Source organism: Schistocerca piceifrons, chromosome 1 (genome assembly GCF_021461385.2).
Source record: "Schistocerca piceifrons isolate TAMUIC-IGC-003096 chromosome 1, iqSchPice1.1, whole genome shotgun sequence".
NCBI classification, from domain to species: domain Eukaryota; kingdom Metazoa; phylum Arthropoda; class Insecta; order Orthoptera; family Acrididae; genus Schistocerca; species Schistocerca piceifrons.
In genome coordinates, this window is record NC_060138.1 from 326,872,761 (window position 1) to 326,893,143 (window position 20,383).

The following is a 20,383-nucleotide window of genomic DNA, read 5'->3' on the forward strand; positions in this document are numbered from 1 at the left end:
TTTATTTGTATCTGAGTACAAACACTAAGGTTATTGTTCAAATTTATTGTGATGGTTATGGGGATTTAATAGAATACATATAATTAAAAAGTGGAATATGATGAGTTGTTGGTGTCAAATTAAACCGTGAAGTTTGGAAAAGTACCATGCATCACTTTTGTTCAGAAGTGGTATTATCTTCCCGATGTCCACTATTTCTACTTTTATGCTAAGATAAATTTATGGGGACTTACGCAAACCACCTCATCACTTTTTAAAGTTATAAGCAGACTTTTCCAAAAAATCGAAGGTGAAAAATTTTAGAAAAACTGTTTTTGTTGATGTATTCAAATAATAAGGCATGCTCATATACTTGAGCAGTCTTCTAAAAAAAAATATTAAATTCTGTTGCAGTGTCAGCTTCTGGCTTTTGGGTTGTGAATTGAGGACATCTACATCTATACTCTGCCAACCACCGTGAGGTGCAAGGCAGAGGGTACATCTGATTGTACCAGTTATTAGAGATCCTTTCTGTTTTTTCACTTGTGGAGTTCAGGAAGAATGGTTGAATACCTTTGTGTGTGTGTGTGTGTGTGTGTGTGTGTGTGTGTGTGTGTGTGTGTGTGTGTGTGTGCAGTAATTAATCTTCATGAGCCCTCAGTATCTCTGAAACTCTCCCATGGAGTAAATAAAACCTTCTCTATGTATGTTCAGTATCCCCTGTTAGTCCTATCTGGTACAGGTTCCACACACTTGAGCAATATTCTAGAACTGTGCACATGAGTGATTTGTAAGCAAAAACACCTTTGTGTACACTGATGACTGACCATGGTGTCGGGTGTGCCTTCATCATTGGCACCGACTATTTTTGCGGTCTGCTTCTGAAACACTGCTCAGTATTAGCAGCAGAGCTCTTAGCCCAGTATCAGATCACGCAGTACATTTGTTCAGAGTCTGTGCTCTGCAGAGCCTGTGTGTGGTGTATACAGTCTATCCCTTAGTGCAATGGATCCATTTCCTCACTCTTCAGGAAGCCACTGTGATTATTTGGGTCCCTGGTCATGTCACTCTGATGGGAAACAAGGACATTGATGCTGCTGCTGTCAAGGCTGCAGTCATCCTACATCGACTCGCTAGTTCGTCTCCTTCAGCTGGCATTGGTCTTCCTTCGTGGGAGCAAGCTGTGGGGAATTAAACCTCTCCCAATTGGTTGGCCCACCACCCCTTGCTGGGAGATCATTTTAATTCGGTTGTGTATTGGGCACTGTCGTTTTAGACATTGCCATGTAAGTGGTGATCCCTCCCCACTTTGTGCTCATTGTCATCAATCTTGGTGGTTCACCATTTCCTGGTGACGTTCTTATACATGTTTGTCATCTTAAGTTATTGGCTGATCCATGGGCTGTTTACTATGTTTTATTTTTCCTATTGTAGCAATATGACGGACATCTAACCTTTAGTTCAGGATCTCCGTTGTCTCTACGGCATATCTTGTGGACCTTTCTCTGCAAAGAAGTCCTTGTTTTTAGCTGTATTTCCTTCTCTCGATTGGGCTTATAGGTGTAGTAGTAGGCGTAAAGGTGTAGTTGTTTTAACTTTTTTGTCTTGGTATTCTAAGGTTCTGACATGGTGCGTATGGCCCTAGTTGTTTTTGTGCCCTAAAACAACACAGATCAAGAGTAAAAAATAGAAAGACTGAAACTTCCTGCAACTGTTGCTGAGTAATTTCCTACTGTCATAACAAAGCAGTAGGAGATTCTTTAAAAAATGTGTGAACATCGTGACTTGATTTCGCAGAAGTAGCACTTACGTATCTGTGGCCGGGTCAGTTGTAGCGGTAGTGTTTAAGGTTCACTGTGTTGAGTTATTAATAAAAATAGAACGTTTTCGTAACAGAATCACTTTCATGTAATAAAATAATTGACAACATTCGTTGCTGAAGTAGCTTCCAATAAAACATTTTACTTTTTGCATAAGAAATCAAAAACCATGTTTTTGACTGGTTATTTTGCTACAATTTGTTCTCAAACTGTTTGGTAAAAATGTTATATTCCTTTGTGTTTTAAAGTCTTCCATCACATGTGGTTATCTTCTTGTTATTAATTACAATACTTCAAAGTTAAAAAAACTAAAAATTTGCAGTGAACTGGGGGTATGAACTGTGATCTCTGATCTGAGAGAAGAAAAAACTGGCAATGTTCAGTGGTCTTACATCCTTCATACAGCACAGAAGTGTACAGGCCGATAGACCACAGACTGTTGAAAAGGGTCATAATGTGTAATAGGCAGACATCTCTCCAGTCAGTCACCGGAATTCGACTGCACCAGGATCCACTGAAAGTACTATGCCACTTAGGCGGGAGGCGAGAAAAGTTTTGATTTCATTGTCAAGCAGCTGCTTATAAGCTAAACATCATGTTGCTAAATGCCAAACAATGCCTCATTGGTGTAAGGAGCATAAACATTGGACAGTTGAACAGTGGCATAACATTTTGTGGAGTGACTAATCACAGTACACAATGTGGCGATCGAATGGCAGGGTGTCAGTATGGCGAATTCCTACTGAACGTCATCGGTTAGCGTGTGTAGCGCCAATAGCAAAATTTGGAGGCGGTGGTGTTATGGTGTGGTTGTTTCTCACGAAGGAGCTTGCACCCCCTTGCATAGCACATTCACTGCTAGAGGGCAACGACATTGTTTTCAGTGGCAGAAGATTTCAGTTATCCGTGTTTGGCCAATGTGCACAAAATACTCATGGATCGGTTTATTTAGGTAAAAACAATTAAAATCCCTACAGTATTTCTTGAGGTTAGCCTGATCATACTAAAGAACCACAGTAGGAGACTTCAATTTGTATATACATGTTCTACCAGAAATGAAGATAATGCTAATTAAATTTATGGGAAGTTTTGTTAATTTCCATTGCTAAGGTGCACAAGTAATGACATGAAATTTAAAAAATTGAATGATCTTCCCATAGAAAATTTCGGAACTCTCATGTTTGTTAAGGGTTGCATTGCCATTGGTTGAGCTAGTGTTACACATATCGGTTAAAGATATGGGAACAAAACTTGCAGCAATAAAACATAAATGAGAGTATAACACTCAAAATAAAATTATTGCAAAAAATGCGCTGTTGTCTAATAGATTGCAGGAAAATATTGTGAATGGTGGTATATGTGTTAATTTTACAGTAAATCCCTTTTATTCAAAGTAAATTGTTACACATGACAAGACGCAGTGAATTTCTTAAATCGTGGAGTGTTTGACTCTCATTCAAAACATACTTTGTGGAATAACCACTCAGAAAAATTGAGCCCAGAAGACCAGCTATATCCCATTATTTAAAATTTTTCTGGCACATTTGTTCGATATACCTTGCAGGATAACACATAGCTAAATAAGACCATGCTTAAAGGTTAGTTTCCATATTTATTTTAGTTCTATCATACATTATAAATTACACAATAATGATGGAAAAAGTTTAATTATCCCTCAAACAGTAAGTGTGAGGTGAGATCTTCAGCAATTTCAGATGTAATTGGCTTTTCTATGTATTCCCCAGGTAACTCGTGAAATGTTCAGTGCGCAACAGTGATATTTGTAATCATACTTGTAAGAAACATTCATCTGCTGCAATTCAAGCTGTCCACATAGGATCCTACCTAATCACTCACACCCCCAGAAAAAATCATAAAATTTTTATTACCAGTATTATATGTGAAAGCTTAGCTTTTCTTGTAGCTTTTTCCATTTGTGTGTTTGCACTACTTAGGTGATACAGCTATTGGCTGACATCACATGTCCTATGCTCTGAATATCTGCTGTCATCGGGTTGTGAGATCATGTGACATGAGGTGTGATTGGCTTACAAAATTGCATGAGTTTACATTTTCAGTGCTTTGGAAGTCAGAAGCTGCTGTGTTGTATTTAGTTGAATTTGTATGTATACTTTCATAATACAAAAATAAACAGTTCGTACATAGCCATGCATCAAATGTCTTTCCAAAACATTGTTTTTTTTACTTGTTCATTTCCTAAAGTGCAGGGAAGCTGGTGTATAAGACCTTGACCATTCAAAGAATTGGTAGGATTTACAGCTTCAGGGGAAAATGTCACTTAACATGGAAAAAATGTACTTTCTCTTGGAAAAAGTGTTTGTAACTGGGAACCTTTGAGATTGTCTTGTCTGTGCATACATTTATTACATAAATGGCACCCAGAAATCATTCGATGTACGAATGACTTAGTAAAACAGTGCATCTATGCATGAATGACATGACATAGCGATGTGCAGGTAAGTTACACTTTGGTTCCACACCAAATAGTGGGTGACAGAAAGGTCTGTAAATACAGGCCACATATTGCAACATAACTCATCTTAGGAAAAACACATTTGTCTGCTGGCTAGTTGCCATTATGCAAAATTGTGGACACTATATAATGTAACAATTTTAGGGGATGGTTGGAAATGGGCCTGAACCAACAATGTTGCAAAATAAGCAGGCAACTGCACTTTTGGTGTTATAGAATGTTATCCATGATGATTTGCTTTGTTGTTTTTTCTCATCTTATTTTGAAAAAAAGCAAACAGACGAAACTGGTCTTTCATTGGGTTAAGTATAACTCTCTAGACTCCAGAAGGGATCTGTGATCCTTGTCAATTCATAATTCACAGAACATGGGTGCAGGCTGGCTGACCTGTGAGAGACGATGGGCTTGTTCCCCCTGCATCACTTAGTCCAGTCAAATGGTAATGAGAAAGGTAAAATAACAAAGTTTTCTAGGGTGTCGACTGAATTTTCAGTGCCCGACCAAAATTTCAGCTGGGAAAGGTCAAAAAGAAATGCATGAAAAAATGGGACTATAACCCTGAAACAACGCAATTTTTGGCACAGTTGACTATCTGTAAGGGTAAAGAGGATAAAATTTCCTTCAAACTGTATCTGAGTTTTTTTACCAGACTAACTGGATAATCTTCTGTGCCATCAGTTGTGTTCACCCCCAGATTTGCTTAGACTGTAAATTCATTTTAAATGTATCAAAGAGTCCCACAATGAGTTCAAGTGAGAAGTGTGTGATGGTGTACTGGACATTGGGAGTCTAATCAGTTAGTCCTGGAGTGGGCTTCAAGAATGTTCTTGAAAGTAGTGAAGGATAAAACCATGGTTAAGTTCATGAACTGTGTCAAAGTACATGAACAAAAAAGTTATGGGGGGAGGGGAGTGAAGATCCCAGAAGAAACAGCTCTGTGGAAATAAAATAACAAAATGATGTGATGCTCAGGAGAAATTACTCTCTAATTCAAAGAACAAGGACTGCTTGATATTGGTTTTGCTGCACAAATTTGCCAAAGCAGACGTTCCAGGCAAGATGTGGAAGTTGCTGGTAGCTTAACTGTCAGCATGGCACTATTTTTTTCCCCCCACACGAAACAGATCTCGACCAACAAAGTAATGGATTAGGAGGCCTATTGATGAAATGAGGGAGAGGGAAAATCAGTTTTTTATTCTCATCAGGGCCACCCTGCTCAAGAAAGTGGCCTGTCTTTGCGTGCTGTCGATTGCTGTGAAGCTGCTGCTACTACTACTGCTGTTTACAATCGAGGCAAAGTGAAACACATCACTATGCTGAAGAAAAACTGAATTGCAACTGAAGATACAAATATTTAAAACTTCATAAGTGGTCAAAGAGGTAGTAGTGAATTTGGTAAGATCCTTAATGCTGTACAGTGAATTGAGTGGAGAATATCTGAACCACATCCAGTACAGAAGCTACATCAAATCAACATTCAGAACTGCCAACATTGCTTCTCTGTGCCACCAACTGAAGATGCTGCTTGCCAGCATAGTCTTGTGTATCACCCAGTACAATAGTGGCTGGGCAAAAATAAAATCCTGAGGAATGGAGTTGCTGAGGTCCAAAAATCACCTGATTCCAGCCACTATGCTTCAGCTGCCAGCACATGGTGTTAATTCTGAACTGGCTCACATGCAGATGCAAAACTGGTTGTCATGGCTATTCTTGTTGCAGGGTGTATAGGATCCAGGAAAAACCTGGGAATTTTTTCATACTGGGGAAACCCCGTGCGATTTTTAGAATTCTGGGAATTTTTCATTGTTTCAGTGTTCAGTTAAATTTTTTGTAATTTTGACTGGTAAGAACTGATACTCTAACAAAAAGGATACTTACAGTATTCCGCTACTGCAGAATAATACTGCAGCAATAAAACATGGATGGGAGACAACGAAAATAAGTTAACTGCAAATAAAGTTTTTATTATGGGTGTAGACTACTCATCTTCCAGATATACTATTCACTGACTTTTTATTATAGGATATGCAATCAAAAGTATCTGGACACCTGACTGAAAATGACTTAAATTCGTGGCGCCCTCCATCGGTAATGCTGGAATTCAATATGGTGTTGGCCCATCCTTAGCCTTGATGACAGCTTCCACTCTCGCAGGGATACGTTCAGTCAGGTGCTGGAAGATTTCTTGGGGAATGGCAGCCCATTCTTCACGAAGTGCTGCACTGAGTAGAGGTATCGTGTCTGTCCCTGGGGTCTGGCACGAAGTCGGCATTCCAAAACATCCTTAAGGTGTTCTATAGGATTCAGGTCAGGACTCTGTGCATGCCAGTCCATTACAGGGATGTTATTGTCGTGTAAATAGTCACACTGTTCATTATGAACAGGTGCTGGATCGTGTTGAAAGATGCTCTTCAACAGTGGGAAGCAAGAAGGTGCTTAAAACATCAATGTAGGCCTGTGCTGTGATAGTGCCATGCAAAACGAGGGGTGCAAGCCCCTTCTTGAAAAACACGATCACACCATATCATCAGCGTCTCCCAATTTTACTATTGGTGCTACACACGCTGGCAGGTGACGTCCAGTGGGCATTCGTCGTACTGACACCCTGCCATCAGATCGCCACATTGTGTACTGTTATTCGTCACTCCACACAACGTTTTGCCACTGTTCAATCGTCCAATGTTTATGCTCCTTATGCAAAACGAGGCACGTTTTGCATTTACTGGCGTGATGTGTAGCTTATGAGCAGCAGCTCGACCATGAAATCAGTTTTCTCACCCCCCCCCCCTCCCCCCCGCCTAAGCGGCATAGTACTTGCAGTGGATCCTGATGCAGTCTGGAATTCCGATGCGATGGTCTGGAGAAATGTCTGCCTATTACACATTATGACCCTCTTCCACTGCTGGCAGTCTGTCAGCCTTACACTTTTCTGCTGTAAGTGTCCCTTCACATTTCCACTTCACAATCACATCGGAAACAGTCGACCTAGGTATGTTAAGGAGTGTGGATATCTGGTATACAGACGTATGACACAAGTGACACCCAACCACCTGACCGTGAGTTCCGGAGTGCCCATTCTGCTCTCACAAGATCTAATGATCACTGATGTGGAGAACCTGGCAGTAGGTAGCAAAATAATGCACCTAATATGTAAAACGTATGTTTTTGGGGGTGTCCAGATACTTTTGATGAAATAGTGTAACTGGATAAAATATTTGACACAGTTTGAAATTTTTGCAGTGGGGTCAGAAAGTACCTTAGGTATGTAATATGTGATTTTCAGAGTTATAAGTTTTGTAACGAAATTAAATCTTGGCGACAATGCACCTTATAAACCGACATTCATTTGTATATTATTGTAAACAATGAATAGAAAATACATTCATGTGCATTTTACGACAAATTCAGTTTGGAATTGAGTTTTGTGAAAGAAAGTCTTTGTGTAATAGTTTATTCGTCATGGATGGTGATATACGTCATGTAAGGAGGCTACAGTCTCGAGCAGGCTTTGCCAACTTTACAGAAGAGTGATAGTGAATTTTTGGAAAACGAGAATGACAGTGATACTGATGGAGATATGGCAGAGGAAGATATACAGGTTGGAGATGAAGTGGATATGAGTGATTGTGACAAAGAAAATGGTGTTCAGGCAAGGAGTGCACCTCCTTTTGTGTCTAGAAGCGGACAGATATCATATAACACAGTACCACCTGATGTGCACAAGCAGGTTTCAAGGAATATAATAAATGAAACTGGACATATTCCACGTCGCCTTTGACCACAATTACAGACGAGCAAATTGTTTCAGGCTTTTTATCACCAGTCACATGCAGAGTGTAATTGTAATGCAACCAATAATCTGTACCCAAGTCTAGAACGCTGGATTGAACTTGATTCTACAGAGCTGCAGGCATTCTTTGGTCTATGGCTAGTAGCTGGCTTGCATAAGGCATGTGGGAAGGCTTTGAGTTAATTTTGGTCAGAAGAGTATGGCTTACCTGTTTTTCGAGCCACAATGAGCTTTCCAAGATTTTGTGATATTTTGATGCGCCTCGGTTTCAATGATAAAACTTATAAGGGAAGAAAGAAAACCTGCTTCTGTATCAAAAGCCCTTAGAGGGCTGTGTTTGAAATGATCGTTGATGCATGCATTTCGTCTTATATCCCTGGACATTACATTAAAGTTGATGAGCATCTGTTACTTTCAGGGGATGGTGTCCATTGAAGGTGTTCCTTCAAAACCTAGAAAGTATGGGATAAAAGTGTGGGCTGCTATGGATTGAGAGACGAATTATATCATAAATGCACAAGTGTATACGGGGAAATCTGCTGAAGGAAGATAAATAAATCAAGGGAAGCGATTGGTACATGATTTAGTTGATAAACTGAAAGGAAGTGGTAGGAAAATTACCACTGATAAATTATTCACAAGTTTTGATTTGGAATAAGAACTTTTTGCTAACAAATTGTGTCTTGTGGGAACACTATGGGGGGCCAACTGAAAAGAGATAACAATCGAAATGTTGCCATCAAAACAGAAGCATCCATTATCGACCACTTTTGGCTATGCACAGAATGTTTGTTTCGTATGTTCCTGCACAAAATAAATCATTTTGTTGTCCACTCTACACCAAGCATTTGATGTAAATAGGCATGAGTACAAAAAAGTTGAAATAATGTTCTACAACAAAGCCAGGGGTTGATGAGATGGCTAAACATTATTCAATGAAACTTGGAACAAGGTGGCAACTTGCTATATTTTTTGATATACGAGCTTTAGCTTGTCCCAGTGCTTACGTTCTGTAGTGTAAATTTTTCCATATGAGAAGTAAAAACGCAAGAAGAGAATTCCTCACAGAACAAGGAAAGAACTAGTCAAACCTCACATTGAATGACGAATCCTCTCGCCCCAGTGCAGAACGCAACGCATTCGTTCAGCAATATCATCTTCAGGCTTCAAGGATCTTCTAAAGGAAAAACAACACGATAACCAGGAAGTCGATGTTCCAAATCTGAAAGAAGTCGGAGTGACTCCTGCCCAAGGACAAGGAAGTGAATCAATGATGTGATGGGTGTCACAAATTTGTCTAAAGAACATGCTACGATAAGTGTTTTGTGTAATGACTGCTCGTCATATGACAGAGAGAGCGAGTAGGTGTGTATTTCTAATAAAATTTCATGTAAGTGATTACACATAACATTAAAGTGGGTCAAAATCATCTATTCATTCTCTCAGCGACCACACCGGAACCTAAACGGAAGATAACAGAGAGAAGGTCGAAATACTGAATTCGGTCTTCCGAAGTCGTTTCACCGCGGAAGATAGTAACACTGTCCCTCCTTTCGATCATAGTACCAACATCGAAATGGCAGATATTGAGATAACCGATAGCGGAACTGAAAAGCAGCTACAATCGCTTAGTAGTGGAAAGGTTTCAGGACCAGATGAGATACCTATAAGATTCTATAGATTATACGAAAGAATTTGCTCCCCTTCTAGCAGTAATTTATCGTAGATCTCTTGAGCAACGAAAGGTACCTAACGACTGGAAAAAAAGCGCAGATCATTTCCGTTTTTAAGAACGGCCGTAAGATAGACCCGCACAGTTATAGACATACATCGTTGACCTCAATCTGTTTTAGAATTGTGGAAATGGTTGTTCAAAAATTATGACGCTTTTGGAAAATGAACATCTCCTCTATAAAAATCAACACAGATTCCGCAAACAGAGATCCTGCGAAACTCGGTCTGCTCTGTTCCCCCATGGGATCCACAGCGCAGTGGACAACGGCGCTCAGGTTGATGACGTGTTCCTTGATTTCAGTAAGGCATTTGACACCGTCCTGCATTGCCGTTTAATGGAGAAAAAAAATACGAGCTTAAGGAGTATCGGAGCAGATCTGCGATTGGATTCAAGACTTTCTTCCAGATTGAACTCAACACGTCACTCTTAATGGAACTAAATCGACAGATGTAAAGGCAATATCCGGAGTACCACAGAGAAGTGTGATAGGATCGCTGCTGTTTACAAAATATATAAATGATCTAGCAGAAAGTGTCGGATGCTCTTTAAGGCTATACGCAGATGATGCAGTTGGCTATACCAAAGTAGCAACGCCAGAAGATAGCAAGAATTTGCATAACGCCCTACAGAGAATTGATGAATGGTGCAGACTCCGGCAGTTGACCTTGAACGTAAATAAATGTTACACATTGCGAATACATAGCAAAAGAAATCCACTACTGTACAGCTATACTATTGATGTCAAACAGCTGGATACGGAGTGGTTGTGCTCGTGGCCATGGTCCTCGTGCAAGTACTGGAACCATTAATCCCAAGAAGAAAAGCAAAGAAAAAAGAAAGTAGTTCAAAGACAATGTAGTGATAATTATTTATCTTATGGGTCTTTAGATGTGACAACATTCCCGGTCCTCCTGAGTGTGTTGTGAAAAACATGGTAATACTGCTATGCTTCCCAGTAAATTGAAATGAAATTTGTCAACAAAACATACCTCTCCATTTACTAAAAATGTGAATTATTTTCATCAGTTGTTGCGACTAAATAAAAAAGAGTTATGTTCATGACTACATCAATACGTGTTTCACAAAAAAGAAGTTAGCTGTATGATAGCTGAACTTATCGTAAAGGCCAAAAAACCACACAGAATAGCAGAATCGTTAATGTCCACATGTAAAGAAGTGGTAAAAATAGTGCTTGGTTCAGAAGCTGCTCCAAAAATTTCAAAAACTCCCTGTTGACACAATCAGCTCGAAGTTAATGCTATCGAAGACATTTTAAAGAAGAACATAAAGAGCAGTTGTAAGTTCTCACTACTGATAGTGCCAGTCATGCACAACTTCTTTCCTTCATAAAATGTGTTAGTGGGGATGTAATTGCAAGTAATTTATTTTCTTGCGACGAATTATCACAACCAATAACTTGCGAAAAAAATATTTCGTGCAACTAATGAATATTTGGTCCGTAATTAATTAACGTGGAAGGATTGTGTCAGTGGTGGTACAGACAGAGCCTCTTCTATGACAGGCCGAGTGAAAGGATTTGTGGGTAAAGTATGTGAAGTAAACCCTAGCTTACGAACTGAACATCGTCTCAGTAACTGTGTAACCCTTGTTGCAACATTGTCTCAGTAATGTCTTAGTAACTGTGTAGCCATTGTTGCTAAGTCTTTACCATAAACAGCAAAAGCCACAATCTTCCTCAAATCACAGCCTCTAAATACACTACTGGCCATTAAAATTGCTACACCACGAGGATGACGTGCTACAGATGCGAAATTTAACCTACGGGAAGAAGATGCTGTGATATGCAAATGATTAGCTTTTCAGAGCATTCATAAGGTTGGCGCCGGTGGTGACACCTACAATGTGCTGATATGAGGAAAGTTTCCAACCAATTTCTCATATACAAACAGCAGTTGACGGCGTTGCCTGGTGAAACGTTGTTGTGATGCCTCGTGTCAGGAGGATAAATGCGTACCATCACGTTTCCGACTTTGATAAAGGTCAGATTGTAGGCTATCATGATTGCGGGTTATCGTATCGCGACGTTGCTGCTTGTGTTGGTTGAGATCCAATGACTATTAGCAGAATATGGAATCGGTGGGTTCAGGAGGGTAATACGGAACGCCGTGCTGGATCCCAATGGCCTTGTATCACTAGCAGTCGAGATGACAGGCATCTTATCCGCATGGCTGTAACGGATCGTGCAGCCACTTCTTGATCCCTGAGGCAACAGATGGGGACGTTTGCAAGACAACAACCATCTGTACGAACAGTTCGACGACGTTTGCAGCAGCATGGACTATCAGCTTCGGAGACCATGGCTGTGGATACCCTTGATGCAGCATCACAGAAGGAGCCCCAGTGATGGTGTACTCAACGACAAACCTGGGTGCCCGAATGGCAAAACGTCATTTTTTCGGATGAATCCAGTTTCTGTTTACAGCATCATGATGGTCGCATCCGTGTTTGGCGACATTGTGGTGAATGCACATTGGAAGCGTGTATTCGTCATCGCCATACTGGCGTATCACCTGGCATGATGGTATGGGGTGCCATTGATTACACGTCTGGGTCACCTCTTGTTTGCATTGACGGCACTTTGAACAGTGGATGTTACATTTCATTTCAGATGTGTTACAAACCGTGGCTCTACCCTTCATTCGATCCCTGCGAAACCGTACATTTCAGCAGGATAATGCATGACCGCAGGTTGCAGGTCCTGTACGGGCCTTTCTGGATACAGAAAATGTACGACTGCTGCCCTGGCCAGCACATTCTCCAGATCTCTCACCAATTGAAAACATCTGGTCAATGGTGGCCGAGCAACTGGCTCGTCACAATACGCCAGTCACTACTCTTGATGAACTGTGGTATCATGTTGAAGCTGCATGGGCAGCTGTACCTGTACACGCCATCCAAGCTCTGTTTGGCTCAATGACCAGGCGTATCAAGGCCGTTATTGTGGGTACTGATTTCTCATGTTCTATGCACCCAAATTGTGTGCAAATGTAATCACATGTCAGTTCTAGTATAATATATTTGTCCAATGAATACCCGTTTATCATCTGCATTTCTTCTTGGTGTAGCAATTTTAATGGCCAGTAGTGTATGTTATGGCTTTATAACGTTCTATGTGAATAAATGGGATCACAAAACGGTACACTTCTGCTACATACAGACGTAGGATGGTTATTCGAAAGTGTTAATGTGAATGTTTGAAGTTAAAGATGAGGTACTTAAATATGTAAGTACAGTCGTGGCTATGTGAATTTATTTGCTGATGATGATGTGACATATCTTTCTCATTAGAAACAAAAATATTGTGACTAGTATTAATAATATTCAAGGGTTTATTAATAAGTTAAATTTGTGGATAAAGACAATTAAAAATGGATCAAGTTAGATGTTCCCAACGGTATGTCCCCTTACTGATGATAATAATAATGTGCGGTATGGCCCCTTACTGATAATAATAATGAGTTGATGGACTTAAAGGTCATTTATTACTCTTGTGGCAAAATTAAAAAAAAAAAAAAAAAAAAAAAAAAAGAGATATTTTGAGGAAATGTTGAAGATTTGGCCTGGATTCGTGACCCATTCGTGGATTCAAAAAATATTCCAATTAATTTAGATTTAGGCTTACAAATAGAACTGACAGATTTGAAAGCAGACAGAGCATTGGAATCAACATTTTCGAAGTTCCTGCGGATTTGGTTGTCAATAGGCTGTGAATACTCAGCTATATCTGAGAAAGCACTTAATGTGTTACCAGCATTTTCAACTACATATTTGTGTGAACTGAGCTTCTCAATGTTGACTGAAATTAAAACATCAGAGAGAGAGAGAGAGAGAGATTTAAACCCATCAGTGATGAAATGGAAGATTTCGCCACAAATCAGTTGTCAATGTGCAGCTAAGTAGGTTCAGATATCACATTGACAGTGTGGATACAGATATTTAGTTTAATATTCGCATTAGAAATGACTATTTTCTACAGTGAATTAAAATTAACAAGTGTTATTAAATGCATAACTAGTAATTATCCAGGAGGTGGCTACAGAGATAAAGGGCTGTGTGGCATGGACAAAGCAGGTTTTTAGGTTAGAGGACCTGGGGAACACAAAAGGGGGCTTCAGTCTCTAAGAGTTCAGGTTGAACTCAGGAAAAACGTAGATCTAGGAACCATCAGTACAGGAGTTGTAAACCATCAGAGCTGTGTTGGGAAAGTACCAGAGCTTCAAGTGCTAATAGGAAGTACTCATGTTCAAATCATTGGCACTGGCTAAAGCTGGAGGTAAGTTCAGCTGACATTTTTGTGAAGGCCCTAACAATGTTAAGAAAGGATAGGCCACAAGAAGTTTATTTTGTTGCAAAATTGGAATAGGTAGTTCCTGTGAGTTAGTGAGAGTAGAGGTCATTCTTACCAACAATCTTACCAACAATTGGATACTTTTACTGTCCTCCCAACTCAGACGATGCTCTTGCTGAAAGGTTCAAAGAAAACTTGAGTCTAATTTCAAACAATTATATATAGTCGGTGGTGACTTCAATTTACCCTTGACACATTGGCGAGAATACATGTTTAAATCCAATTATAGTAGGTGGTGGCTTCAATTTATCCTTGACACATTGGTGAAAATACACGTTTAAATCTGGAAGTACACATAGAACATCATCCAAAATTGTGCTAAATACATTCTCTGAAATAATAAAATTATTTCGAGCAGTGCATGAGCCCCCATGAATAGTAAACAGTTGCAAAAACACACTTGATATCTTAGCAACAAGTAATCATGAGCTAGTAACGAGCATCGAAACTGATACAGGGATTAGTGAACACAGGGTTGTCATAGCGAGATGGAATACCATAACTCCCAAACCCTCCAAAAATAAATGAAAAAGTATACATATTGAAAAAGACACATAAAAATTCGCTTGACACCTTCCTGAGAGACTATCTCCACTCCTTCCCAATTAACAATGCAAGTGTAGACCAGATATGGCTGTAACTCGAAGAAATAGTATCGACAGCAATTGAGAGATTTATAGCAGATAAATTAACGAACAATGGAGCTGATCCCGCTTGGTACACAAAACAGGTTAGAATGCTGCAGAAACAGTGATAAAGGTATTCCAAATTTAAACGAATGCAAAATCCCCAAGATTGGTGATCTACAGAAGCTCGATATTCAGTACGGACTTCAATGTGAGATGCTTGTAATAATTTCCACTATGAAACTTTGTATCAAAAATGAGCAGAAAGTGCAAAGAGATTCTAGTCTTACAGAAAGTATGCTAGCAGCAAGACACAGTCGATGCCTTGTCTGTGGGATGGCAACTATCTATGACAGGCCGCAAAAGCAGAGTTACTGAACACAGCTTTACAAAATTCCTTCACCATAGGCAACGAACTAAATATTCCAGATTTTGAATGAAGAACAGCTGCCAACATCAGTAACTTAGAAATAAATGACATCGGAGTAGTGAAGCAACTTAAATCACTCAATAAAAGCAAGTATTTCGGTCCAGACTGTACACCAATTGATTCCTTTCAGAGTATGCTGATGCAATTGCTCCATACTTAGCAATCGTATACAACTGCTTGCTCAACAAAAGATGCGTACCCAAAGACTGGAAAGTTGCACAGGTAACACCCGTATTCAAGAAAGGCAATGGGAGTAATCCACTAAATTATAAGCCCATATTATTAACATTGACATGCAGTAGAATTTTGGATCATATATTGTGTTCAAACCTTGTGAGTTACCTAGAAGAGAATGATCTACTGACACACAGTCAACATGGATTTAGAAAATATCATTCTTGTGGAATATAACTAGTGCTTTACTCACACAGTATGTCAAGTGCTATTCAAAAAGAGTTTCAGATTGATTTTTATTTTTAGATTTCCAAAAGGCTTTTGACACTACACCTCGCAAGCAGGTCGTAATCAAATTGTGTGCTTATGGAATATTGTCTCAGTTATGCCACTGGATTTGTGATTTTCTGTCAGATAGGTCAAGAGTTTGTACTAATTGATGAAAAGGCATTGAGTAAAACAGAAGTGATTTTTGTCATTCCCCAAGGTAGCGTTATAGGCCCTCTGCTGTTCCTTATGTATATAACAATTTAGGAGACAACTTGAGCAGTCGTCTTAGGTGGTTTGTAGACGATGCTGTCGTTTATTACCTAGTAAAGTCCTCAGAAGACCAAAACGAATTGCTAAACAGATTTAGAAAAGATATCTGTATGTACAAAAATTGGTAATTGCCCTTAAATAATGAAAAGTATGAGGTCATCCAAGAGTGCTAAAAGGAATTCATTAAACTTCAGGTACACAATAAATTAATCAAATCTAAAGGTCACAAATTCACCTAAATACTTAAGAATTACAATTATGAACAACTTGAACTGGAAAGAACACCGAAAATGTTGACAGGAAGGTTAACCAAAGACTGTGATTTACAGGGAGAACGCTTTGAAGATGCAACAGCTCTACTAAAGAGATGGCCTACACTATGCTTGTCTGCCCTCTTTTGGAGTACTCTTGTGTGGTACGGGATCCTTACCAGGCAAAATTAATGAAGTACATTGAGAAAATTCAAAGAAGAGCAGCATATTTTGTATTATCGAGAAATAGGGGAGAAAGTGTCATGGACCTGATACGGGATTTGGGGTGGACATAATTAAAACAAATGTGTTTCTCACTGCAGGGATCTTCTCATGAAATTTCAATCACCAAATTTCTCCTCCGGATACGAAAATATTTTGTTGATGCCGACCTACATACAGAGAAATGATCATCATAATAAAATAATAAGGGAAAGAAAGATATAGGTGTTTGCTTTTTCCGTGCACTGTTTGAGAGTGGAATAATACAGAATTATTGAGAAAGTGATTTGATGAATCATGTAAGTGTGATTTGCAGAGTATCAATCTAGATGTAATGAATGAATGAATGAATTGTATAATGACATAATAATTCAAAATTATATTAAGATTCATACGATATTGAGGGCTTAACCATGTTGGTTGTTGCTTAGCTTGCTCTATGCACCTCAGTTGTGCTACTACTATTTTACTGATGTCCTGGCTGCGTCGGTTGTAGAGAGTGTATTTTTAAGATAATCTTTTATTGTGAAGAGATCAGTGCTGATGGTGAATATCTTATGATGCAGTATACTATCCAAAAAATAACTGTAACAAATCTACAAGTATGCATAAGACTACAGCTGACAAAAAACAGTGTCTTTGCTAACCTTTAGATACACTTACATACGCCATCAAATGTGGCACCTGAATTGTAAATCATGCTTTTCTACTTATAAATCTTAATTCAGTATTACAGTAATTTGGGTCCCTAGTATTTTCTGGTTTTTCTAGTTATCTCTCATTCTAGTAATTTATATAACTGACATTTATTATTAATGAAAATGTGCACAATATTAGTAAGAAGAAGACAATAGCTGGTCAGTACTTACCTTCAAGAGTGCCAGTTCTGCCAACAAAACACTTAAAAATAGAAACATGAGTCCTATCTTTAGGAAAATATATTTGCTCATCAGGGAGGAAAGAGGGATATGTTGGTGAGGGCTGGAAAGAAGGACAAGTCAATTAGATCCCAGATTCAGAAAGACCAATCCTTTGTAAGTTTGGAGGACAGGAAGAGTATAGCTTAACGTACAACTGGCAATGAGCTCATTAGACACAGAGCACAAGCTTCTGTTTGGGAAGTCTTTAGCTTATATGATTAACAGGAACAACACAAAACCTAAATGTGGATCATCAGACTGGGATTTAACTGCTGTCCTCCCAAACGGCACCGACAATTGGGTGAAAACATACCAGATATTTATTGTTTTCATGACATTCTTTCACTTATTTCATCATTCATGTTTTCTAATTTTACCCTCACCATATTCAATGAATTACTGTTCATGATTGTTCCCTATCTCATTATGTAGTCTGCATTTAGAAAACCAATAGGTTCGAACAACAACTTGCTTTGACTCTCATAACAGTTTTTAATAGAGCAATTTGTAGTACCTAAATCCAGTTTACTATAACATTAGAATATTAACTATTATACAGTAGGCATTTAATTTTAATTGAAAATGTAAAGTTGCTCCTCAGTATTGCTATATTAAAATCATGTATTTTAACCAATCTGCAAGGATTAGTTATCAAAACAATGAATGAAGTAGTACACAGTACCCTACTCCATCTTAAAACTGCTTTAGTATTATCATAGCCAAGATAGAGAGACAGCCAACATCCACCCCAGTGGTAGTTGTTTATATGCCTACTAGCACGACAGATGGTGAAGAAACTGAAAGAATATATGACAAGAAAATTATTCAGATAGTTAAGGGAAGAAAAAATTTAATGGTGACGAGGAACTGGATTTCAGTGCTAATAGAACATGGACCCAGGGAAAGGAATGAAAGAGGAAGCCAACTGGCAGTATTTTGCACAGAGCATAATTCAATCATTGCTAACTCTTGGTTTAAAAATCATGAAAGAAGGTTGTATACATGGAATAGATCTGGAGGAGAAACTAGAAGATTTCTGATGCTTTATGTAATGGTAAGATAAAGGTTTTTGAAAGCAGATTTTAAACAGTAAAACGTTTCCAAGGGCAGATGTAGACTAATGATAATTTATTGGTTATGAACTGCAGATAGCAAAAAGGAAGAAAATTGGATTAAGTGAAGACACGGAGGTCATCAAGAATCTCAAAGGCCTTCATTACATGATGACTGACTGAAACAGAGGAAAGTAATTGCTGCAAGACGAATGGATAGCTTTGAGAGGTGAAATAGAAGGCACCAGAGAGTGAAAGTGGGGAAAAAGGTAGAAATCTTTGGATAACACACGAGATATTGAATGTAACTGACAGGAGGAAATATAGAAAAGGCAGCAAATGAAGGAGGCAAAAGGCAGATGGCAGCTGTACATCTATTTGGACCCATTCCAAGAACTACTAGACGATTCTGTTACATATTCATTGCTGTAGAACTAATTTCGGAATTTGTATCTTTCACTCCGTTACGAAAAGCCACTGCTACAACTGTTTCTAACGCTTTTACTAAACATTTTTTGCCTCATGTTGGACATGTTCAGAAAGTAATCTCCGACAATGGACTGCAATTTCAATCAGTAACATGGAACCGCACATTGCAAGCTAGAAATATTATAGCATTTTTATCTCCAGATACCATGCTTCTTCCAGCCCATCAGAGCACATCATGAAAGAGATTGGAAAACTTTGTTGTATCTACTGTCAGAAATACATATCGATTGGGACAAGCACATTTCAGATTTTCAGGACATCATCAGTTCAATAGCAAACGACTCCACCATGCTCTTGCCGCATCTTGTGTTGAAAAATATACGTCCACCTAATAAAATTCATGATATTGTTTCTTTTCCTACTACAAGAAGATTACATCACCATGAAATTATAGACGTCACAGATAACAATATAAAGCATGCAGCACAGCGCCGCAAAAGTCAACAAAAACAGGAGAGTAACCTCCAGAAATTTTGCATAGGACAAAAAGTATTGGTACACACTCACTACTTATCCAACAGAGGAAAGTGTCATGCAGTAAATTTGAACTTTTGTATTCTGGACCTTGTAGGATACGTAATCTTCCCCATCCCAATATGGTTCACATTAAAACTTTACGAACGAGAAAATCGCGAAGCAATCATCACATTAGCAACATCAAATACTTATAAAATAACTTTTGTTTAGGTTTATTTCAAGTAGCTAGAAGGAATTTTGATGATTACATACCACAACTATTTATTTTTTCGCCTTGTAGCTTTGCATAAACATTTTTTCCTATTTTTCAGGAACTCTGCTAACTACCAAATTTTTTACAGATGTGCGTATTTATATTGCAAGCTTTTATATCCCCCCCACGAACCATGGACCTTGCCGTTGGTGGGGAGGCTTGCGTGCCTCAATGATACAGATGGCCGTACCGTAGATGCAACCACAATGGAGGAGTATCTGTTGAGAGGCCAGACAAACGTGTGGTTCCTGAAGAGGGGTAACAGCCTTCTCAGTAGTTGCAGGGGCAACTGTCTGGATGATTGACTGATCTGGCCTTGCAACACTAACCAAAATGGCCTTGCTGTTGTGATAATGCAAACGGCTGAAAGCAATGGGAAACTACAGTCGTCATTTTTCCCGAGGGCATGCAGCTTTACTGTATGATTAAAAGATGATGGCGTCCTCTTGGATAAAATATTCCGGAGGTAAAATAGTCCCCCATTTGGATCTCCGTGCAGGGACTACTCAAGAGTAGCTTTAATAATGAATAGGAAAATAGGAGTGCGGGTGAGCTACCATAAACAGCATAGTGAACGCATTATTGTGGCCAAGATAGACACGAAGCCCATACCTACCACAGTAGTACAAGTGTATATGCCAACCAGCTCTGCAGATGACGAAGAAATTGAAGAAATGTATGATGAAATAAAAGAAATTGTTCAGATAGTGAAGGGAGACGAAAATTTTTAATAGTCATGGGTGACTGGAATTCGACAGTAGG

At 38.9% G+C, this 20,383-nt stretch overlaps 1 protein-coding gene across 1 annotated transcript; it reads left to right on the forward strand.

The window, feature by feature from the left end:
• The first annotated feature begins 11,333 nt into the window (after window positions 1–11,333).
• On the forward strand, window positions 11,334–16,861 carry LOC124718100. Its single transcript, XM_047244254.1, has 4 exons — window positions 11,334–11,443; window positions 13,128–13,216; window positions 13,393–13,725; window positions 16,818–16,861. The coding sequence occupies exons 1-4, from the start codon at window positions 11,334–11,336 to the stop codon at window positions 16,859–16,861; spliced, it is 576 nt and encodes a 191-aa protein (XP_047100210.1).
• The last annotated feature ends 3,522 nt before the right edge of the window (window positions 16,862–20,383 follow it).